We start from the raw sequence: 22,741 nt of genomic DNA on the forward strand, positions 1-22,741 counted from the left end.
TTTGGTCATGAGTCTTGGAATTATACATATGGTCTATTTAAAGACAGATGTGATAGTCATCAAATTTAATTACATGTGTGTTTTGTCATTGCTAAGCACATTCACAGTCCCAGTCACAAGTTCCATGCACATTCACAGTCCCAGTCACAAGTTCCATATGCTATTGGTCAAAAAATGGCGACTTCCAAGCTTGCCACACCCGTGAGGTGATTGCCAGGCCCCAAACATCTGCCGCTCAAGTCTAGTCGTTTTTTCCGCCTGGGCGTGCCATGGGCCCCCAGTTTTTTGTTGGGTTTTCCTGGTAGCGCACCATTTTCAAGCGGCGCAACTGGGCGAGGCGAGCGCTCTGGTCGTTGGCGGTGTCAAAGTCCACGTCGAGGCGAGGCGCGGTGCGCAAAAGCGCGGCGCCCACCATGCCCGGGGTCAAGTTCGCGCTGGCGCCCAAATCCGCACTCAACTTGGCGATCTTCTCCTCGAGCCGCGCGCGCTTCTCGGAATCTTGTTCCAGTTCGAGCAGAGTCTGCAACTCTTGCAAGCGGCGGGTGTTGCTGCGGCGCAACCACGCAACAAAAATGGCAAGCACGTGGCTCCAAGGCGCCGACGTCTTCACGCAGTTTTTCTTGGCGTGGGTCAACGACACCTCGTGGCCCATATTGCCTGCGGCGCGGGCAAACTCGTCGATCGGGATAGGCGGCGCGCGGAAAAAGCTCAGCATCTGGTTCAAGCTCACGTAAAAGGGCGCGCGCAACTCGCTGCGCGCCAACGTGAGCATGCCGCGGATCCGCTCGCGCGTGGCGTAGGTTTCGGGCAGCGCCGCCGCGTTGATGGCAAGCACGCGGTCAATAAAGCTCGCGCTGTGCAACTCGCCGCCCCACATGGGCCCGGCCAAGTGGTGCGGCCGAGAGCAGAAGCCGCACAAGCCGCCGGAAAAGTGAGTCTCTTCGTCGTCCTGCTTCTTTCTCTGTTTTGCCAGTGTGTTCTCCTTCTGCTGGCTCTGCTGGCTCTCCTCCCGGATCTCTTCCTTGGCTTCCCTCGCCTTGCCCTCGAAAGTCACGCGCGGCGTATGGAACTTGCCCTTGCCCGCGCGGCCCATGCGCTGCTCGACAATGTTGCCGCACCCCACACAGTGGTAGGCGAGCATGGTTTCGCTCGCAAGCTGTTTCACCGCGAGCCCGCTCGCGCGCACCCGCACAAACACTCGGAAGTAGTAGTCGACGCTCAAGCTCAAGACGGGCTCGATGGCCTTCTTGTGGCGCGCGCCCGCCGCAGCGATGGCGCCCAAAATGAGCCGGAGCCCGGCCTCGTGGTTCGCCTCCAGCGCCGCCGCGCTGCCTAGGTTATTTCCGCCGTAGAGCGCAAAACACTTCTCGGGGTACCCGCTGCCGGCCAAAACGCCAGCGTCGGTGCATGTGACAAGAAGCAACCCGCCGTCCCGCACGCTCTGGATGGCGCTGTCGAGGAAAGGCGCGGCGGTCCCGTACGGATCCAAGTCCACCACGTGGAACTGCTCGCCCAGCGCCATGTACCGAATGGCGTCGCCCTGGTGTGCCTGGACAAGGTGCGAGAGGCCGTTGTGGGCCACGCTGCGCGTGATGGACTCGACCGCCGCAGGAAGAAGGTCGTTGGCCACCACGCGGGAAACCTGCGGAACCTCGTGCCCGTAGCGGATGGCCCGGAGCCCGGTGGCAGAAAGCGCTTCAAGGATACGGACAAATCGAGCGCCTCCATCTGCGTTTTCGCCGGCGGCAGCCTTGGCGTGGCTCTCGCCATCCTCTGTAGACTCGGACGCCTTGCCGCTATTCTCTAGCTGAGTTTCCTCCTTCTCTGGTTGTGTTTCCTCCTTCTCTGGTTGTGTTCCCTCCTTCTCTGGTTGTGTTTCCTTCTTTTCTGCGTCTTTCTCCTCGAGCTTCATCTTCTTGAGCGGCCTCTCTGCCCGCTGGAGCTCTCGTTTGCCCACTTTGCTCTGTTTGTGTTCCTGCAACCATGCTTGGATGGCCATCACAGATAAGTCTCGGTTGAATTGCTGGATCGGATTGTAGAAAACCTTATCCTCTTTGGGTGCCAAGACCGTGGCCCGGCCCTCTTGCACGATTCTAAATTGGTCCATCGAAGACATGAACCGAACTAGTCTCTTGAGCATAATTTTTCGCTCGCACTCATCTGCATCGCATCGCTACTGCGAATAACATAGATGTCCGAAATGGTCCGTTTCCTGTTTCTCTCACTTTGACTGTTGAAACTGTCAATGGGTATTCGTTGTATACGCCTTGAATCGCTTTGAAGTTTTAATCTCCTGCGATGTGCGCTTATACAGAAAACGCATAGTAATTCTTACAAGACGTCAATATGATGAAGAGAGCCTGAATGAGTCAGCATCATCAGTTACGCTTCTGCTGTCTAGCGAAAAGTTCCCTTTAGATGTTTCTTTCTGGCTTGTTCACTTGTAGACAAGTGTGACTAATGTTTGAGCGGGATAATATCCGCTTCTCACATGCTTTCCTGGTAACAGTAGCATAAGTTATTCAACTCTGGAGGTCGATTGGACCATGGTTCTTTCAAGCCTAAGACCAGCAGAGAACAAAGTAGAAATGTGAAAAGAAAGATAAGAAGCTAAATGTCTGACTTGAATCTCATATGCTGAACCCAATCAATGAACCCAGTCAGAAAATCCAAGGACCAATCACTAAAATTATTCATAGAGCCAGAAATAAGAAGAGAAATCTGAATGGAACTAACAGATGGATCAAGCGATTGCCTAAAATGTCCATCTGCCCCATATCTCGGCTTTAGTCGCCCTCGTACTTTTCGCGCGCCGATCTTCTTCTCGTTCTTCATCTTTTGTAATTATGTCTCTTTCCGCTGAGTGGGAATCCGACTCCGAATCCGATTCGGGGTACTACTCCGACTCGGAATACGGGCTTACTGCCCAACAACAATGGGAAGAGAGTATCGAGCAGATCCGCGGCTTGGTCAATCTCGTTTTGTTCCCGTTGTTGGGGAAAGTTTTGGGCCGCCGCACGGCTCACATTATATGGCATCGTTTTGCTGACTGGTGGTTTCCGGCGTTTTGATTGCTGGCCAATTCAAGCTCGGATTGCGTTATGAGAATGATCTCGGCCGAAGTGCCACTGGCTTCCACACAGCTATCGCGGGTGGCTTTAGAATCAAGAGAATATACTGGTGCCCATGGAGGAGCGAGATCTTTCAGTGCTGAGTCCTCCGGTGCCTGCTAAGGTTCGGAAACCCAAAGTTGAAAGTATATACTGGAGGGGCAAATGCGCCAAACGATGATTCTGATGCCCGGAAGCTAAGGAGAGGTGGATTTGAAGAAACGATACATAGTTAGCATTAAAGGTATAATTATTCTAGTTACAATCAACTGTATCTTACATGTCTCTTTATGGCTGGGAAAAAAACTAGCACTTCTCACACACTTGTTGAGAGACAGAGCTCAAAAACGTTTTGGTGCCAATAAAATCAAAGCCAAACCACCAAAAGACCCATTCAGCAGATGAATTAATCGGACTTGAATACATGCTCATAGAACATTTTGAAAGGCGATACTAGAATGGGCTCGCCGTTTATGCATAAACCTATCACCAGGGCAGAGATTAATTTGTTACATTCCAGCAACAAGATTCTGGCAACTAGCAATGACTAAAGGCTCAACTAGCTCCTCTAGAAGAAGCGCAGTCAAAGGCTCCACCACACCCGATGAGACTCGAACAAGCGCTTCGTTCAAATATGTAAAGAAGTCCGATGGCGTACCAGAAACTTTTGATACTTCAGACAGCGATTCGGAATAAACACGGATAGTACTAAGAACGGCAGTGTCTCCAAGCTCTGTTGCAGCACGCAAAAGTCGAAGGGCGACTTCAAAAGAAGCAACGAGCATTTGCAAAACCACTTTGATCGTGAATAGGCAGTCGAGCCGAATGTTGATTTCCAACTTCTCAATGAGAAGTTGACGTGACCTCAACTTTATTGGCGAGCCAGATGTGCTCAGTGACGCTGTTCCAGACAGCAGATCATCGCTTTTGCCTCGCCGTGCTACGCCGACATTAAAGTTCTTGAGAATTAGCACAAAGTTACGCGCAAACAGAAGATGATGCGCGGGCATGGTTTTCGTGCGTTCCAGAAGAGCTTCATCGAACGGGTCTGACGCCAGTAGATGTGGAGTACGCCGCTGAAACGCGTCCAGCTCAAGCTCGTACGACCGCAAGAGATTTCCGAGCGAAATGCCGAGTTTCAAGAGCTTGTTTGCTGATATTGGGAAAAGCTGGTCCCAACGCGCCTCTGTGAGATCGAGCGCTGCAAGCTCCGCATGGGAGATTTTGTAGATATTAAGAAAGTGACACTGCGGCTCTGATCCTCGAGAAAAGGGAACAGACGCAAGAAGGTTCTGGAGCTGCGCAAGCCCCTGTTCTGCGGCAGTAACAGTGTTCATGTTGCGGCTGCATGCGCGCATGCACCGTCAAATTGACTATGCGTGTTGATGGGTGGTCTATATATGCACACTATTTTGGAACTATGGTGTAGCAGGACGTCAACTGGTATTCTGGAAAGCCTTGATGTAAATATAGTTCGGTCATTAGTCTCGTAAGGCAGTCTCGTGAGGCAGAAAGTGTGTGAAAATGGCGACGGTTCCGTGACAGGAATTGTGAATGGACTAAGTGAATGGATGCGAATAATGAGGGGAAGGCACAACAAAGTAAGGCTAATGTTGTTCTTTCTGTGGAAGAAATGAAGCTGGGAACGGAATGAAAAAGGAAAATACACCAAACTACAGCTTCTTCTTCGATCATTGTTTAATAGAGCAATGCGTATTACTATTGTTGATGAAATCTGATCAACAGCACCTCGAACGCAATAAAGCTTCTAAAGAACTTGGAAATGGTATATGATATTCTTGAAAGCAATACAACGTAGAGTTATTAGTTTCACGAACTGATAGCGTAAATGCTTCTCCATTGTTTAGTTTTTGAAAGGACGTACTATATATTGCCGAAAATCTCTGCTCAAAGCAATTGTTCCCAGCCGATCAAATATAGAAGTAATCTATTGTTCATGTACCAGGTTGCAAGCCATAGATGTTTATTTGGCTCAATTTGAGCCCAATGCTAGCTCTCCACAGTTGAAATAACAGTTTTCTCAGAGCTACTTACAGACTTTTAACTTCCTTGATAGTTCGACATCCTATGAAATGTTCCTGATGATTATTTTTTTCGTAATGTGTCCATCTCTTTTGCTTACAGGCCGCTTCTTCTTTCATACGTTGCGTCAAATGCATCTTCAAGACATGCATGCATCTACATCAGTCCGCTGCGCGAGCCTGCACCTCTACCAACACCATCAACATCTCCATTCCAACGCAATACGTTCTTTCCACCTAGCACCGAGCCGCAGCCTAAGAAATCTAGTGTCCGTTTATATATATGGCTGTCCTTGTTCTTTTTGCTGTGCTTGGCCTGGCTGTGGCGCTCCTTGTGCTCCTTTTTGGTGATGCGCCTGCAGTTCGCCATTCGCCAGTGCATCGATTGCATCTCCGTCTCTCGTGCATGGTGAGCTCGATTCTGCGCTTTTTCGCAAGACATGAACGCATAAGCTCTGCCCTACGATGGAGTGTGCCCATATTTTACGCCGTTGTGGTGTTTTATTGCGTCCGGTTATTTTTCGTCAATGTGAAGCCGAATCTTGAGGCGTCGAACATGCGTGAAGTATCAATAACAGCCACACTTTTCGCCGTGTTAATTTCCACAATTGGTGTGACGTTTGCAAATCCAGGCTACGTGACAGCAGAAAATGTGGAGCGAGAGCGTTTGGCCTACAAAGACAACGGCCTAATCTTTTTCGGGCGCGTTTGCCCTACTTGCAACTGGAAACGACCCGCTCGCTCGAAACACTGTTCTGCGTGCAACAAATGTGTGCTGGTTTTCGACCATCATTGTGTCTGGGTGAACAATTGCGTGGGTCGTGGAAACTATGTGTGGTTTATGGCATTTCTTGTGCTGAACATTGCCATGATGGTATACGGGGCCATACTTTGCTTCAAAGTGATTCATAAGCAAGAACGGCCTCATGGCTGGTGGAAGCTTATAGTGAGAACTTCTCACGGAAACAAAGTGGCTGGCACACTTTTACTTTTGTGCGTGCTTCTCCTGGCCGTGACCACAATATTCACTCTTGTCCACGTAAACTATCTCTATTTGGGTGTTACTACTAATGAGGCTGATAAATGGGCGGAAATTGAGCACTTGGTGGATCTCGGTGTGCTTTATTATGTGCGAGAGGGTGTTTATGTCGAGGAGGCACAGTTGGGTACCACAAGAGTATATCTCAGTTTGGACGACGAGAAAATACAGTTCACGGAAAAGAATGCACCAGATATAACTCGGATTGAGCTGGTTCAAACAGATTTGGTCAATATCTACGACAGAGGGTTTTGGGGCAACGTATGCGAGCGTCTCTTTTGCAAAGTATAAGTATCATTTAGACTATGAAGTTAGATGTATCCATATGACGTCAAAAAGGTCCAGAGATCATCGTAGTGTCCGTAGATTATGGTTGCCAGCAATAATGCATGAAATGGTTCCTATCCTCCTCACATTCTAGTCCAAAAGCTCAAGAATACGCGGTGGAACTTTAATTGCAGTTGTGGTCCTTGTAATTTCGTTTGAGGGAAGCGCGAGAGCAGCTTTTCCTGGTAAGTAGTTTTCAGCCACGAATTTTCTCCGCATTCTTAATTTGGCTCGCTGTTGGGCTAAAATGTCTCGTAGTTTCAGTCGAAAGAGGTCTCCTGTGCTACCATTCACAAAGTTATCTCCTTGGTCATGCATGGTCGCAATGAAAAACAACCGAAACATGAAATTAGTCCTCGTGTCGTGGAAAAGTTTATGGAGCTCGAGTTCTTCGTACCGATCATGAATAGATTGATATTCTCGTATATCCGGGGTGAGAAGATGCTCTGAGTCAACAATAACAGGGCCCTCTTCATCGCTGACAATATCTAAATCACATTTCTTCTCGGTTTCTTTGCTGTCTTCATGGTGAGGAGAGATGTTGTTGATCTTTTCTTCCATTAGTCGAACTTGCTCCGAGAGAAGAAGTGGAGACTTCATCAGACGCTTTGCCTTCCCCTTTCGCGATCTTCTTTTCTGATTCAACACAAGGCGGTCGTAGATGTCTTCGTCATCTTGAATGTCGCTGATGTCCAAATTTCTCTTCATTCATCAGTGGTGTATAATTCTTCTACTGCGCGCTAACATTTGCACCCATTCAACTATGAACGAAACACGCACTATAAATATCAGTGTTCACCCCAATACGCAATGAAATCCCATCTTAGAGCGTTTGAGTCAGAGATTTAGCTTTTCCTGTCCTTTAACTGGAAGCACCTACTCCCGCACAATAAGCCAAGGCCCAGGTAAGGGACATCCCGTTGTCCAAGAAATTATTGGAAAAGGAAGACGACGAAAAGAACTTGTAGGCAGTGTCTGGATCAAACAACGCCACATTAAGCATAAGAATACCTTTCCAGCCATCGGCTACCGAATTAATAACACCGTTAAGCTTTTGGTTCCATTCCTGTTCGACAAACGTGGGACTTCTGATATACGAAGAACATGGAGTAATGGGCAACATGTGGATACCGTGGATATACTGGGTCTGCTGACCAAAGTAAGTGGTGTGGTCTATCTTGTTGTCAAACAAAATGCCACTCACCTTATTTGGAATGAAGCTTTTGGGCTCAACCGTATTATCGTCGGTGTACAAGAAATACAGATTGATACTCCTTTTCATGATTGCCAAGATTAAATTGGCTCGCTGCTCCATACTGTAGTCGTCGGACACTTTTGCCCAGAGTTTCATTGAGTATGCGAAATTGTAATCTTCTGAGCTACTTTCCTCGTCTTTTCCATCAGAAGAGGGGTAAAGACCTTTAGCCCAGCTGTGGCCATTGTAGAAGTCAAAAGACCGTGAAACAGGGAAATAGTCGTCACCACTGGAAGGATTTGCTACATCCCGGATCAAAGTTGTGACCCAGTCTTTGACGGAGTTGATCCACGTTCCGTTATTTTTTTTGTCCACGTAAGAAGTGATGGCAATTGCCTGAATGTGGTAGCCCCAATGGAAGTGGTGGTCATTGTAATGACTGTTGCCGTAATCCGCATCCTCTTTTGCGCTTGATACAATACCCTTGAAACTAGTATCATAGTAAAGTGGGTATTTTTGTGAGTTAGAAGTGAATCGCTCGATTGCAGTTTTTAACTTTGGTAGCAAGGTGTTCACAAGGCTCGTATCTTTCAAAATGTCATTACAGACGTACAACACGTAGGCATATTTTGCCAAGATCTTTCCGCTTGTGTACATTGAATCGACATTCGAGTCATTAACCACATCACCAACTGCTTCCTTTTTAGCAGCAGCCAGAATTGCAGCCAATGCATTACTGGTGTAATTGGGTGACTTCCCAAGGCTAGTGTAAGGTTCGAAACCTAGAGAGGTAGGTAAGGTTTCATTCATCGTCAATACCTTGGTTGAATATGCTTTTACTGTTCCTTTTGTGGAAGGAAATGTCACTCCTGTGGCCTTCGAAGCTGTGTTGGAGTCCAAGCTTGGGATATGATGAGGCAAAGCGAAAATTAAACCTTCACCCGTGTTGGAATTACCAGCCACATTGTGTGTCAAAGCATAAGAGCAAATATTTGAGTTCACGGTGGCCAGGATGCTAGCGTCTGTGCTATAACATCCAGCAGCGTTATCAAAAAAAGCCCCAGTGTAATCTGTGGTGGAACACAATTGCAACACTGCGCCATCAACAGAATTGGAGAACCAGATTGTGTTTGAGTCCTTTAAAGCGAGAGATACAGACTTTCCACGAGGTAAAGCGATGTATAGAAACCAAACTCTGTTGTTGTGCAAAGTGATTTTGTACTTGTTAATTCCACCTCTGGGACTTTGTTGGCCAACGACAGAGGCAAATCCAACCAGAGAATTCAACATGGGGATCAGGTTGTGGTAGATACCAGTCACAAACCCCATTCCTTGCACCAAGGGACACTCAAAGTAAGAGTTATCAACGCTCTTGGAGCTAAAGCGGACGGTGGCTGCAAACTTAGAAGTTTTTTGCAAAGAGAAGGCAGGTGGTGAAACAAAATCAGAGGACGAAAGAACAACCTCCTGGATTCCGATTGGGGAGTAGAAGTACTGAGGTGGCGTACCAGAGGCGAAGACCCGGTCTGACTCAAGGCCTAAAAAGACAGACAAGCCGTAGTAATTTGAAGTAGAGTTCCACAAACAGTAAGGATAAGTCCAAACGGGAGTAGTTTGGTCGCCCACCAACATGTTACTGTAAAAGCTGTTTGTTTGCAACGGGCTGGCATTACTTGTGTTCGCAGGTACAGAAACATCTCCAGCTTTCCAAGGGAAAATAGACAGTGGCGCAGAGGTTGAGATCGGGGTAGCAAAGATATCGGTCATATTAGATGAGGATACAAATGGGTGCAAAACGGACAGTTACTAAAAAAGAAGTCTGGGGAGCAAAAATGGAAGAAGCAAAAGGGGCTGGAGAGCAATAATTAGATAGCAAATACAAATAGCAATACGGTTGAGTATGGCAGAGCCAAGTGGGGAAAAGATGACTGAAAGAAAGAGGTAGAGAAGTAGTTTTTTTTTGCACAAAAACTGCGTACTTATAGGTCGCACAATCTCGTAATTTATGCCCATACGCATATTTTTCAACCAAATTACATCTTTGAGCAACAAGCAGGTGCATTTTTTAAAAGAGCTAGAAGACTGACGAAAACTCACCAGATACAAATATTTTGCTCTTGAAGGACAGTGGTAAATGAGAATTTTTTGTAGTGTGCATATACATCACTGTAGCTTGTTCTCAACTAGTATGATACACAATATATATTTAAAAAACAAATAATCTTTGATTTAATAGTACGATACACATTATATCAAAGTTTTATTAACAGTTTAATATGAAGATTATGTTAGTTGTAACTGTATTAACGACGGTTGGTTTGGTGGCAGCAGATAGTTTGCTTACATTGTCACAATTGTTGAACGCCACGAAAATCGCAGTCGAAAGATGCAATGAAGAACTAAATATGAACGCGAGCGTGTGGTTACGTGATGAGCTGACGGTTCTTACCATTCTACCACAGCATAATTTGAGCGACGCGCAGTGGCAACTAGAATGTGATAAATTGAGAGAATGCATTTACAAAGACCTTAGCATAGGTTACATAATGTTCTCGGGTGAAACGCCAGAGGAACATGAACAAGCGGTTAGGCTGACACTCGAGTCAGGTGAAAGTGCATTAGCCAGATGTGACTTAGATGACCCTTTTGTAAGTGGCAGAATAGAAGATTTTGATGACTTCTTAGAAGATGACAAGGCTGACAACTATAGGTTGGTTAAGAGGCTAGCATATCAAGAATCTACTTTTAAGGGCTTTGAACTGAGTTGCCAGGGTGGCCCAAAGTACTTTGCCATTGTTGAAAAAGAGAATCTACCTTTTCAGTCAGAGTCTCATCGAGTGTATCATGGGCTCGAGATCTGATTGTAAATTAATCGAGAAAAGGGACTCAGAGTCTGAAGAGTCATGGCAAAAGTGATCTTCAGATGAGTGAATGGAAATAGTAAGAACACTAGGTATCTTATGGGTAGATGCAGTGTCTGAGCGTTCAAGGCATCTGAGGGTAACGTCTCAGAGTCATAAGGAAGAATCGTGACAGGAACACTAATTGTTTCACGTGTCACTGCTCACAATCTGTTGTGTATGTGAGTTGATTGCATCTAAAGTTGCGTTCTTTTGGCTTTCGTTTAGTTCTTTTGTTTGTTTTTCATTTCTCCTCAATCCGATCTAATGCTTGATGAAGAAAAAAGGGACACTTTCTGAGGCTGTAATGAGGCAGCTAGTATATTTCCAAGGATGTTCTGAAGCCTCTTTACATTTTGAATAAGGAATCAAACATTCCTCATCAAATCCACCTAGGATGCTAGAAGATCATGGTTGAAACTTATCAGCAAAACATTGAAAGCGAAAAGCATATACAACAAATTTCATTATATGAATCGAGAGCCCAAACCTACTATTATTGTTCTTAAACGACATCTTTCGACTCCTACTTTTGTTGAACTTCCGGTTCTTTTCTAAAATGTTTGGATAAGAGAGTGCATAGAGATAGATTCCCCACATGGCTTATCACCGATCATTACTCCTTTCAACTTCTCTCTAAGTGACTCTTTTCTTCATGTCCAAAACATATAAAGGATCCTGTGTTTGCGGAGCAATCCAATTGGAGGTTACCGGATCGCCAGATCAGACTATTATCTGCTTCTGCCATGATTGCAGAAAAAACTCCGGAAATCTCGGCCAAATCACCGCATGCTACGATCTCAGCAATGTGAAAATCATTGATCCTGAAAACCAGATTGGTGAGTATGTGATCACAAAGACAGGCAGTGGCAAGCCTAAACACAAGGAGTACTGTTTGAAATGTGGATGTACAATCAGAACCATTGTGGAATCCTTGCCAGGGAAGAATATCATCCGGCCTACGCTTTTAGAAGAGGGCTTTGAGGACTTCACTCCACAACTGGCGTTATTTGAGGATGAGAAGGCCAGATACACCAAGGGTGTACATTGTGAGTACTATTGATCTGATAAAATATACCCGAACGAAAGTATAAATGAATTTAAGGTTTCATTGCTCTTTGAATGTAGTTTCCAAGAAGTGGTTCGTTTGAAGAACTGAAGCTACTTCTTGCCGATAACCTTAGGTCGCTGCTGTTCACTATGAAAGAGAAACCAATATGAAAGAGTAACAACTATGAGAAACAACTATGAAAGAGTAACAACTAGGAGAAACAACTATGAAAGAGTAACAACTAGGAGAAACAACTATGAAAAAGAAAAGAGTACATGTGTTTGGCTAGGTAGGGCATTCGTGGTTGATGTAGTTTAATGAATCTCTCATCATCTGATGGTAAAAAGCTTATCCTTTTAATTATAATGAAGTACGGTGAGACTACCGCATGAATGTTTATTCGGGCAGGCGACTGAACGAAAGAATCATACATGACCTTGTAAGTACTGCAATCAGTACAAGCAGTCTGTGTCGAATATGCCCATCCGGCCAGATGCTTCTCGACACTTGATTGAATCTATAAATGCAGTAGGTACGTAGTTAGAATACTCGAAATGTTGTCTTCTGTCCAAATTCTTAGTGTCCAGTATCGACATTCAGTTCCAAAGGGTAACATATGATTGAAGGACACATGCCGTTGCATTGAATGCAATTGGGAAAACTTCTTTACGGAAAGTATACAACGAACAGAACAGGAAACCAGTAGGTCTATGATCGTTGTCGCTTTTCAATTCTAATTGGTCCTCACGCAGTGTCAGGCCATATGTGGTCTATTTTACATTCTCTATCTTAGTTGGATAAGGCTTAGTCAAAGTTTTAATGCAAGCACGTTTAAGCCCTGACGTTAAAAGTTTATTTACTGTCTCAGACTAGGATAGGGCGCGCTTTCATAACATGAAACTACGAATGGAGAAAATCGCAGACTTTAGTCGCGAAGCATTCAATGGAATGGAAACATTAGCTATGTGGGCAAATCGATCGTAGTATGGACGAGACAACCTAAGTGGCTCTGGAAAACCGCCAATGGTCGTAATCGTAAATGCAGAGACAAGAACGGACTTTTGTTGGACTTACTGTAAGATTGACCCGCACACGACTACACATCTAGTAAGATAGGGATGATCGCATATTGGAGATTCGTACATCCTTCAACCAACAACGTCCCGCCGGACTTTGACTTTTTTTCCCTAGCTTTTGCTTTTCCGCTTTTTCGAGCTCTACAGCACATTGCCGCCCTGCTGGTGAGGTCCAGCCTCTTTATTTACAATCATCTTGTACCCAGGTCTTTTTTTTTTTTTCATTTGACAGTGGCTGACTCCACCCGAAACTAATGCTGGCGCTGAGCGGGGATCTTCAAAATCAAGGGTACCAGCGTAATCCCCATGCGAACAAGCTGGGTCTGCTGGAGAAGATTGCTAATCCGCTGGAACATGAGCATATTCAGCACACAAACAATATCCAAGCAGAGCATAACCACCAGCCGCCTTCAAATGCGCCAGGAGAAGAGAACTCGCACAAGAAAAATGACTACCAGCTGCCGAATTATCTCGATTGGGCGTCTAATCTTTTGCTCGACCAAAATAACGATTTCTTGGACTCGTTTGACTTTGAGCATGGTTCCAACCAAATGGCTCACAAAGGCTATGCGAACGCGACCGGCTCGCGAGAGAAAACGCAACCGCTACCGTCCCTCAATCTGCCGAATGAGCCTCAGGCCAACTCCGCTCCTCCTAACGAGTACCCTCAGAGTAACAGTCTGGATCAGCAGAAACAAACTCAACCACTGCAATCTCAATCTCAGCATACTCAATCTCAGCCATCTCAGCCATCTCATCCTCAACCATCCCAATCGCAACAAACCCATGTACAGCAAGCTCAACATCTACCAAACCACCAGCTTCAACAACCTCAGCAAGCTCAGGCTCAGACTCAGGCTCAGACTCGGAATCTTCAACCCCAACAAAACGCAACCCAACCAGCCCAGTCTCATTCGGCGCCTCCAGGCGTCCAACCTCTGGCTCAGATACAATATACGGACCCTCGTTCGAAACTGCGCAGGCCGTGTGATCACTGCCGGAGACGCAAAACAAGATGTGTTATTGTCCCCGGAGCACAGAATTGTGTTCAATGTGAAGCCAAGTCGCTCTCGTGTACATACTTACCTTCGAAACCTGAAGACGAACCAGCGACAAAAAGACTCCGAAAACAAGCGTCCCCATTGCTGGAAAATGGATATAGGCCACAAATGGACATTGTTCCGCCGAATGTTCCTATCCGGGATGTTCCCCCAGTCCAAGACTATTCTGTCATGAATAATTCTTTGCTCAAAAAAACCCTATCACTCCAATATCCACGGTCATCCTTCTATGTGGGTCCAACGTCTTATCTCTTTGATTGGAACCTTTTGGATGCTATAATTGACGCCCAGAACCGACTGCAACCCAATGGATCATATAGAGCAAACGGAAAACTGACGTGCAACAAGATTGAGCAGATCAACTTGAGCGATTCTATTTCCTTGAGGAAAGTCGGAGAACGAACGCAATTTGTTCTCAAAGACGACCAATCTAAACAATCTTACCTGACAATGTCCAACGATGTGGATGCTATTGAAAAATTTGTTGCTCCTCACGGCCAAATCTTGATCGACCTATATTTTCGCATCATTCACCCCTCATACCCTATATTGCATAAAAAAGTTTTTCTCGAAAAATACTCCCGGACACATCGAGAGTTCAGTGCTCCTCTTTTGGCTGCAGTCTATGTCCTTGCGATTCAGTGGTGGGATTATGACCCACAGCTCAACAGATTTCCTAAACCTAACGTCAGACTCATCTTGAAAATCGCATTGAACAACTATGTGCTGGAAATCTTGAAGCGTCCAAAACTCAGTGCTGTTCAGGCAGGTTTGTTGCTTTTACAGTGCAAACACATTCTTCGGGAATTTGGCCAGCACGATCCCTCAAACACTGAAAGTAGCGCATCTGCGTCTCTCAGTTCTTCGTTCACTGATTGTGGCTACAATGACTGGGTCCTATGCTCTCAGATTGTCGCCTTATCCGAAGAGTTAGGATTGGGTCTAGATTGCGACCATTGGAAGTTGCCAAAGTGGGAGCGAGGCTTACGTAAAAGACTCTCATGGGCAGTTTACATGGAACATAAGTGGTTGGCGTTGAAGAATGCCCGCCCTTCGCACATCGATGCGAATAACTGGGAAGTCCTGCAATTGATTGAAGAGGATTTTCCCGAAAAACATGGCGATGGTGATTTGAAAGAAGGTTCATCCGATATCACCAACGGGAAAAAGAACTTCATGAATTTAATTCTTTTATCCCAAATCCTTTCCGATATTCTCACATCTTTGTACTCCATGAAGGCAATGAGAGAAGTTACTGACATCAATGACGTTCTACGCATAGCCAAGCCTATTCAATTGCGTTTGAAAACTTGGTACCATTCTCTTCCTGTCGAGCTCCAGATGAACTCTGTTCAGCCGCGCAAACTATGCTCCAATGGCTATCTTCAGCTTGCTTACTTCGCTACAGAGTTAACCCTCCATAGAAAGATCATAACTGTTTTGCATCAGCTTTCACTCAGTGGTAAGGAAGCGCCCAAGGAATTAATTGATGTTTGCCGTGCTGCTGCTAAAACAAGACTTCTGGCGTCTATTGAGTTTGTGCGTGACCTCAAGCCTGAGCATATCCACTCCTTCTGGCACTCGTCGTCAGCGGAGAACTTCACATTAATCGGAACTTTCGCAGCGCTATTGTTCATCTCTTCAACGACAAAACAGGAGTCAGAGTACTACAAAGACCAGATATTCAATTACAGATGGATCCTCAAAATATCTTCTAAAGGCTTTGTGCAAGTTGGAGATGCATTACAGAAACTAGACCTTGTTTTGAACCATGTTCCAGGTCTTCTTATTGAAAACGCGGAACAGCCAATGGTTGTCCCCAATGTACCTACAATCGACTACAGCAAGCTTTATCAGCAGCAGCAGATGCTGCAATCACTGCCTATGTCTGTATCGCTGGCGGACACCGCAACGTATCCACAAAACCAGGCCCCTCGTCCCTTTCAAAACCGATTTAACTCATATGGCCCGGCAAACAATCAATTCATGAATGCAGGGGGAGTTAGTCCTAGATATGGCACCAACAACAAAAACCCAGACATGACTCGGCCCAGCTCTGCGCAGCAGTATCGGATGAGCACACAAAATCATTCGCCTTACTCCTCTCCTCAGACATTCAATCCTTCCGGATTTCAGCAACCGCCACCTTCGCGCATGAACCAAGTCGGAGTTAATTCACCACAATCCTCACAAGGCTTGTCGCCCAAGGAAATCATCCGACAGCAGAAATTGGTTCATGCCAATGAGGCACTGGGTGAAGGTACGGACCGAAGAGCGAGTTCTGCTAGCCGTGGATCGGATATCATGTCCGGCAAAGACAATCACTCTTCAAACTCAAGTAGCCCATTGATGATACGGTCGCCTCTCGCACAACAACAGCGTCCGTCGGTCCAAAACGGCAATAGTGATGCATAGCATTCTCTAGAGTATTACGTGCAAATCCTTCTTTTCATTTATCAGATGTGTTAATATATAATTTTACGTGGCCATTGTCAAAACAGCCCGTGTAGTTGTTCAATCAAAAGGAGTCAAGTATGCTTCAGCAATAACTCTAGCTCTAGCGTTCAAAAACAACTTCATTTCACTGATTTCCTTATCCACTTCCTCCATGAACTCAATAATGAAATCAACCAACTTATCCTTTAACATTTGCTCGGTGTGGAAGTTTGTGATCAAGAAAGAAATGTCGTAGCCCTTCACAGGTACTCGGCGCAAGATGAAGAAGTTTTCCGCTCTCTGAGTCAAGAAACGGGTAAATTGGCGCACCAATATCTGTTCGATTTCATCCGCTTGTTTGATTTTGATGGACATTCTGACCGAATTGATGGAAGGCTCGATCAAAATCTGCTCGTTTTCGTTTCTGGAAATAACCACGGGGTTCAAGAGAAGCTCTGGGTTGTGCGAGTTATCCACTTCAATCTCTGGCCGGTTGTGTCTTTCCACCAATTGGGAAGAGAAATCTTCCAAACAAATGGCCGCAGTTAACGAAGTTCTCACCGCAGTCAAATATGGTTTCAACGATTGCGACTGAATTTTGTTAGTTTGAAATACATTGACACAGCCCAAGAAGCATATCCATGCTCATATTGCTAAATGGCCTTCAAAGTATCTGATACATACCATATTCCAACTTTATATAGGGGTGTCTACGAGTTGGAGAGTTTCCATGAGAACTGAGTCGTGTTTTGTATGCAGGTTATGTGAAGTGGGCTCAGCAGATCAAAGAGACCAGATATAGTTGTTTGGGCTATTCAAAGCTCCTAGATGAGATAATAAATGCGGGATAGGGGCGGAATATTCTTGGTGTAAATTTTATGTGTACAATTGTGTGCAATTTTAACTTTTGTCTCTTTTAAGCTGCTGAAAAAGAGTTATGACAGAGAAACCCGAGGGAAACAAGACATCAATGATGGCTAGTTTCATTAGCCTTGGTTTCAATTTCCTTTATCTATATACCAAGCTTGCTTAGAATAAATCATGTCTGTTTGTTTGGTTTTAATTAGTCAGTAACCAAGTGCGGATCAAGCTGAAAACTGAGTAGAGGACTATAAAGAGTTACTTCATGAAATGAATTGAAAATGATCTGCATCCTTTAGATAGTTTGCCAATGTAGCCGGCTATATGGTTATTTTCAACTTTAATATGGTTTTCGATTTTTGTGACTACTTGTTCGTTTTGTCATTTCTCACTTTTGTTCGTTTTTCACTTTATTCCAGCAATTTATTGTCTATTTTGGCAAAGCTACCTACGATACCAAAGTACTTTTAGACGCCACTGTTACTAGTCGATTCATTTAGTTCTGGACATTTGGGAATGTCGTTGACGCTTACATGACATTGGTGCCAACCTACTCTGACCGAATATATCAGATACAAAGATCGTATTAGTGATGAACATTGTGCGCAGATATTATCACTCCAGATACATTAATCCTTATGTACGCTAATAATTCATTAGTATAGGCTTCTTCTCCTTATCACTTTTCACTCTCTTCGCTTCGCTCACAGTGTCTCTGGAATATGGTTCCAATTTTCTCTTGCGGCTTTGCGTGCTCAAAATAACAATTTGATCAATGCACTTACCGATTACTTCGGAAAGAGCCTTCTCAACCTGCTCTGGTGCTTCCTTATGATGTTCCTCAATCAAGTGAAGTATTTCTGTGAACTTCTCCTTGTCCCCAAGACTTTTCTTCCATTCCAGACTTTGTGGTTCATTTTTCACAAGCTTTGCGATACCCCGACTGTTAATTTCAATGACTGTGTCTGATTCTTCATCATCTTCCGGAACTATATCACCTTCTTTCCTTACCTTTATGAAAACAAAAGCTGAAAGGTCCTGCATCATCCATTCCGCTAAGGACTTTATGCCCCGGGCTAGGTTCTCTTCATATGCAATTTTGTTCTTCTGTTGTTGCAAAATGTGTTCGTTTTTCAATGAGTCGTAGATAATGTATAACTCGCTATCTTTATCCGTCTGGGTGAAATCAAAGGAAGATAAGCGATCGTCCTTTATGCTCTTCAACGCATCAATGAATCTGTCCTTGTCGTTTATAAGTGTCTCCCATTCAAAAACATGTGGGTTTTGTGCTTTGAAATCAGCTATGCTGTGCTCCACGAGATCTTTCTTGACTTTTAGAATTTGCCGTTTTTCATCCACAATGTCCCAGAAAAGTTCCAAAGGCGTAGATCCATTTCTTCCACATATTTCAATAAACTCGTCTTCGTCCTCCAATTGCGGGAGTACATCTTGGAACAATGTATTGGCATTGATTGTAACTTTAGCCATCAACGCTTTGAATGCTTGTCTTGCCTTCCTGTCAGATCTATAATTTCTTTTTCGTGCTATTACCACTTCCTTCATTATCTCCTCAACGATCTTCGGGTATATCTTATTTCGGTACAAATCAAGCATGTCTGTCTTCGTAAGTACCTGAAAGTGCTTGTTAGCTTTGAACCGAGCATCGTTTTGTAGTCTCTTATACAAAGTTTCCCAAGTCAAGTCATGGGACTTTTGTGCTGAGATCAACTGTGAGAGATAGGCGTCGAGTTCCGTAAGGGCTTGATCCTTCTTCTCCTGAAGTTTTCTTTTCTCTTCCAGTGTGAAGTTCTCGACAAAGTCGTGGAAAATCTTTGCAATCTCTGCATCGGGAAGGACAGAGTGCTTGAATATAGGATTTTCTTCTTCTATAAGCATCAGTTTCAATGTGCTCCATCGTGTTGTGGCTGTCAACTTATTGTTGTTTCTGTATTCTTCCAAAACTTGCACGAAGTTCCGTTTGAAAGTCTCTATCAACTTCGTCTTGTCCTGGGATTCCTGCTGTAGCTTTCGTAAAAGATATTCATCGTATAAGCTTTTTCTTTCCAGAGCATCTGGGATCAGCCAATACACTGGGTTCTGAACAAAACGCTCAATCACCTTTTCGAAAGACCACGTCGAGTCCACGTTTTCTTGGGCAAGCATTTCAAAAAAAGCTTCGTGTGCTTCTTTGGAAGATTCAAAAACGGGAGGATTAAGCAACACACTCACTTTGACCGCTTCTTTAGCTAGCTTGGCGTCTCTTTCGGTTAGTTTCTCTGCTGCATCTTCAACAAGATCTTCAGTTTCCTGGACTGTTTCATCTGTCTCCTTTGTGCCATCTTTGGAAGCTTCTTCTAATTCCGCTGGCTTGTCCCATGTCGTTTCTCCGCTAGCTTCGTTGTAATAGTATTCTCTGCCGTCCTCTGTCCGGTAAGATTTCCAGCTCAGAGCAAGAGAAGATACATCTGGATTCTCCCAGCTAGTTTCTTGGGTGACGGGATTATAGTAGTATGTTCTTCCTTGGTCATCCTTCACTTCCTGCCATGTTCCCATTATGAGTAAAGATTGTCACAAGGTCTTTCAAAATCCAATGCGCGAAGATAGGATGAAGACGAAGTCTCATTATCAGAGGAAGAGAGCTCAATAAAAAGATAAAACACACAACAGAAAACAATTGATTCCCCGATATTTTATAATAATTCGGTATTATTGACTCACTCTCGAACTCAGACATTAATTTTGTGACCACAATGTCATCGCAAGCCTTCTTTGCATTCTGAAGTTTCTCTTTTCGCGACCACCAGAGAGCTTGCATGGACGTTCATGTCATTATCCGCAATAGATCCCCAAAACACTGACATATCAACGTCAATCAAATCAAATTAAAGTCAAAAGGACACAAGCTTCTAAAGACACAACATGAGTAAAGTTTCGCGAACACACTTCAATTAAGGCAACTTGTCCGAGCGGTTAAGGAGAAAGACTTGAAATCTTTTGGGCTTTGCCCGCGCAGGTTCGAGTCCTGCAGTTGTCGTTCTTTTTTTCTTTTGTACCACAATTATTTTTATGAAGATAGTCTACTCGAGATCCCAGTTGTTAGCCCTACGGCACGAATGCCAGCTTTCTGAATTCTTAATACCTCTTAGTAATGTAAATTCTTCTTTTTCTTTCCATGCTACACCCATCGTTGAATTTGAGTCGAAAGCCCTATCGTCTCGCAAATCTGGGCCCTACATTATTAAGTATGAGCCAGGGATGGTGATACCAAGTAATGCTATTCCTATTGAGATTCCAGTACAATACAACTATACTCAAAAGGAAAAACCAATACGAGTTCAGGTAACGAGATTCAAGGTCAGAGCCTCTAAGAGAAATGACAAACGAGAAGTCACCAAGGAGAATTATAGTCCAGTTGGATCTGTTTCGAAAGGCACAAATGTGACAAGAGGGAGAGCTAAAGTAGACACGAAAACTAATGATTATGGTTTCGGACAAGGATCGGTTACAAAAGCTTTGTACACGAAAGAAGACGAACCAGCAACGAAATTAGAAGCGAGACCAGAGCCGGAGTTCAAGTGGGCTCCATTTTTTGAACCTTTTATCGGTAAATCCAACTTCAAGCCTGGTCAGAGGTGCAAAACAAAACAGGCACAGAATATGGCAATGCACCCAGTTGCGGATAAACAGGAGGAAATATATTCAGCCGGATCAGAGTATTCAAGCTCCAGCAGTATGAGTGTGCAAATCCAACTCCCAGAAGTGTAGAGTTTTATGGAAGCTTACCACAGATTAGTTATGAAGTAATAGTACGAAGATTTAGCAAATGATTATACGACTCGAACAAGGCTCCATTGAATAGGTGTAGAAGGTACACTGGTACAAATAAAGAACTTTTCTATCTTGTCGCTGCGATTTAACAATTCTATGGTCATTGCTTCACTAAAGAGCTTATACGAATGAGCATCCATTGGCTATTTTAATTCAGAGTTGGTAAGTCTATTACCCTACGTACTACCTTGGTGGAGCCAATGTATCTTCAACTGAAGAAAAGATATTGGAATTGGTGTATGTCAAATCCGTGAATTTCTATGGCATCCTCGAACGATCGGAACACAGCTAAGAGGCGGGCCAAAGTATTCTCTCAGTTGTGCATTCTTCCGTTCTTGACTTTAACGAACACCAGAATTTCCTCCGCACTGGAATAATTTCCATCGAGATTTTATAGTCGCATGTCTGTTACTCCATCGCAGACCCTGTACAGATACAAGAAACACAGTTAGGACCAGACATGAGCGCGATCCCATCTTCCCAGTACGGTCAATGGCATTATTTTTTGCTTTCCATGTACGTCTTTCCAAGACACTGTTGTCTATCTATTTCCCTGTCTGTTACTAACAACTAAAGCACTCCGGATCCTAGACTTCAAAAGGCCGACGATGGCCTATACAAGGCACTTGATGTGGACTTGCTCACATGGAGATCTCTCATACAGCATTGCTTGTTTGCACTTTACGGCATTGTTGGCGAAGCTCGTCACTTTGATATCCTCATGAGACAACTGTCGAGCCCAGCGTTGGATTGCATAGTCCGTATTCAGCAAGAGGATGAAGAAATGTTTTTGAAATGTTTTGCCAACTACAGCTTTGCGTTGAACAACTACTTCGGCCAGAAGTATGACGGGGTCAATGCCCGCATCTGCGTGAAGAACCATCTGGCCTTTTTGGGAGCCTTGCCTTCGATTGAACTTGTGTAAGGACTTCGCTGGATGATGTGCAAAGCAAAGCACAGCTAAAACATTACCTGCCTTCAAAACAGGATTTACACTATTTCCAAATCTGCATGGGAGTAGGATTTGACCAAAGAATCGGAAGGCAACCACGAAGATCATGAAGCATTGTCCTATGGAGCATTATAGATCATTAGGGAACGCAAAAAGATAGCAGAAAAGATTGAAGCACTTCTGCAAACCACTCGTTCCAGTATCAGACGCTACACCTGTACCGTTTGGTACCTTCAACTATCGTGGAACTTGGGTTAGAATGTATCCCATTCAGATCATATGCTTTCCATACATCTTAAGACCACAGATATTTGAAACCGTGGGAAACCGTTTCGGTGATCTGGGCCAAACTAAGTTGTAGAGCTGATTCACGTGGTGACTAAATCAACTAGAGTCTTAAGAGTTAGAACGCTCTAGCTGCAGCATACATTGAGAGAAAAACTTACGAGTATTTTAAGTATGGTGAAAATCACAGAAATACACAAAACTCATTTAAGTACCTTCACAAGAATCAAAATCGACAAACCACCAAAATCACGATTCCCAAAGAAAAATCATAGAATATCAGCATCAGTCCATAGTCCCCACTGCAGCCTCACTGTGAAGTGGCTTGTGCAGTAGAGTCCGCAGTAGAGTCCGCAGTAGAGACCGCTTTATGTACATCTTCATTCTTGCTAGATAATCAGATACCAATCTGCAGACTCTTAGAGCATCCAGACAGAGATTTGAATGAGTATTTTGGGACAGATGGGTTGGGCTTTCGACAAGTGACGTTTAGCTGGAATTGGTATATCGGGGAACTACTCAAGATGCCTGCATGCCGCAGTGCCGCCGCCTGCATTTGACCACTTGACGTATCTCCA

General features: G+C 44.5%; 13 protein-coding genes and 1 non-coding gene across 14 annotated transcripts; 8 read left to right on the forward strand and 6 right to left on the reverse strand. All coding sequences in view use genetic code 12, as the record gives it.

Annotated features, from left to right (window-relative positions):
- Window positions 1-241: 241 nt before the first annotated feature.
- Window positions 242-2,140, reverse strand: TRM1 (tRNA (guanine26-N2)-dimethyltransferase; the record flags this gene model as incomplete). Its single annotated transcript, XM_002617554.2, has 1 exon — window positions 242-2,140. One exon carries the CDS (start codon window positions 2,138-2,140, stop codon window positions 242-244), a length of 1,899 nt encoding a protein of 632 aa, XP_002617600.2.
- A 628-nt stretch (window positions 2,141-2,768) lies between these two features.
- FOB63_004793 (uncharacterized protein) lies at window positions 2,769-3,071 on the forward strand (the record flags this gene model as incomplete). The annotated part of the gene is made up of 1 exon (XM_066102430.1): window positions 2,769-3,071. The coding sequence occupies one exon, from the start codon at window positions 2,769-2,771 to the stop codon at window positions 3,069-3,071; it is 303 nt and encodes a 100-aa protein (XP_065958197.1).
- Window positions 3,072-3,619: 548 nt separating this feature from the next.
- Window positions 3,620-4,468, reverse strand: FOB63_004794 (uncharacterized protein; the record flags this gene model as incomplete). The annotated part of the gene is made up of 1 exon (XM_002617553.2): window positions 3,620-4,468. One exon carries the CDS (start codon window positions 4,466-4,468, stop codon window positions 3,620-3,622), a length of 849 nt encoding a protein of 282 aa, XP_002617599.2.
- A 967-nt stretch (window positions 4,469-5,435) lies between these two features.
- Window positions 5,436-6,482, forward strand: FOB63_004795 (palmitoyltransferase; the record flags this gene model as incomplete). The annotated part of the gene is made up of 1 exon (XM_002617552.2): window positions 5,436-6,482. The coding sequence occupies one exon, from the start codon at window positions 5,436-5,438 to the stop codon at window positions 6,480-6,482; it is 1,047 nt and encodes a 348-aa protein (XP_002617598.2).
- A 126-nt stretch (window positions 6,483-6,608) lies between these two features.
- On the reverse strand, window positions 6,609-7,226 carry FOB63_004796 (uncharacterized protein; the record flags this gene model as incomplete). The annotated part of the gene is made up of 1 exon (XM_002617551.2): window positions 6,609-7,226. The coding sequence occupies one exon, from the start codon at window positions 7,224-7,226 to the stop codon at window positions 6,609-6,611; it is 618 nt and encodes a 205-aa protein (XP_002617597.2).
- A 154-nt stretch (window positions 7,227-7,380) lies between these two features.
- On the reverse strand, window positions 7,381-9,480 carry FOB63_004797 (glucan endo-1,3-beta-D-glucosidase; the record flags this gene model as incomplete). The annotated part of the gene is made up of 1 exon (XM_002617550.2): window positions 7,381-9,480. One exon carries the CDS (start codon window positions 9,478-9,480, stop codon window positions 7,381-7,383), a length of 2,100 nt encoding a protein of 699 aa, XP_002617596.2.
- Window positions 9,481-9,998: 518 nt separating this feature from the next.
- FOB63_004798 (uncharacterized protein) lies at window positions 9,999-10,574 on the forward strand (the record flags this gene model as incomplete). The annotated part of the gene is made up of 1 exon (XM_066102431.1): window positions 9,999-10,574. One exon carries the CDS (start codon window positions 9,999-10,001, stop codon window positions 10,572-10,574), a length of 576 nt encoding a protein of 191 aa, XP_065958198.1.
- A 694-nt stretch (window positions 10,575-11,268) lies between these two features.
- On the forward strand, window positions 11,269-11,676 carry FOB63_004799 (GFA family protein; the record flags this gene model as incomplete). The annotated part of the gene is made up of 1 exon (XM_066102432.1): window positions 11,269-11,676. The coding sequence occupies one exon, from the start codon at window positions 11,269-11,271 to the stop codon at window positions 11,674-11,676; it is 408 nt and encodes a 135-aa protein (XP_065958199.1).
- A 1,318-nt stretch (window positions 11,677-12,994) lies between these two features.
- On the forward strand, window positions 12,995-16,216 carry DAL81 (Dal81p; the record flags this gene model as incomplete). The annotated part of the gene is made up of 1 exon (XM_002617548.2): window positions 12,995-16,216. The coding sequence occupies one exon, from the start codon at window positions 12,995-12,997 to the stop codon at window positions 16,214-16,216; it is 3,222 nt and encodes a 1,073-aa protein (XP_002617594.2).
- A 99-nt stretch (window positions 16,217-16,315) lies between these two features.
- ARC19 (Arc19p) lies at window positions 16,316-16,924 on the reverse strand (the record flags this gene model as incomplete). The annotated part of the gene is made up of 2 exons (XM_002617547.2): window positions 16,316-16,828; window positions 16,922-16,924. The coding sequence occupies 2 exons, from the start codon at window positions 16,922-16,924 to the stop codon at window positions 16,316-16,318; spliced, it is 516 nt and encodes a 171-aa protein (XP_002617593.2).
- An 819-nt stretch (window positions 16,925-17,743) lies between these two features.
- FOB63_004802 (uncharacterized protein) lies at window positions 17,744-19,651 on the reverse strand (the record flags this gene model as incomplete). Its single annotated transcript, XM_002617546.2, has 1 exon — window positions 17,744-19,651. One exon carries the CDS (start codon window positions 19,649-19,651, stop codon window positions 17,744-17,746), a length of 1,908 nt encoding a protein of 635 aa, XP_002617592.2.
- Window positions 19,652-20,050: 399 nt separating this feature from the next.
- On the forward strand, window positions 20,051-20,132 carry FOB63_005674. Its single transcript has one exon. It is a non-coding gene; the product is annotated as a tRNA-Ser (tRNA).
- Window positions 20,133-20,164: 32 nt separating this feature from the next.
- Window positions 20,165-20,863, forward strand: FOB63_004803 (uncharacterized protein; the record flags this gene model as incomplete). Its single annotated transcript, XM_002617545.2, has 1 exon — window positions 20,165-20,863. The coding sequence occupies one exon, from the start codon at window positions 20,165-20,167 to the stop codon at window positions 20,861-20,863; it is 699 nt and encodes a 232-aa protein (XP_002617591.2).
- A 523-nt stretch (window positions 20,864-21,386) lies between these two features.
- On the forward strand, window positions 21,387-21,851 carry FOB63_004804 (uncharacterized protein; the record flags this gene model as incomplete). The annotated part of the gene is made up of 2 exons (XM_066102433.1): window positions 21,387-21,442; window positions 21,503-21,851. 2 exons carry the CDS (start codon window positions 21,387-21,389, stop codon window positions 21,849-21,851), a joined length of 405 nt encoding a protein of 134 aa, XP_065958200.1.
- Between the last annotated feature and the right edge of the window lie 890 nt (window positions 21,852-22,741).

The sequence above is a fragment of the Clavispora lusitaniae genome (genome assembly GCF_014636115.1).
Source record: "Clavispora lusitaniae strain FDAARGOS_655 chromosome Unknown tig00002663_pilon, whole genome shotgun sequence".
In the NCBI taxonomy this organism is placed as follows: Eukaryota; Fungi; Ascomycota; class Pichiomycetes; order Serinales; family Metschnikowiaceae; genus Clavispora; species Clavispora lusitaniae.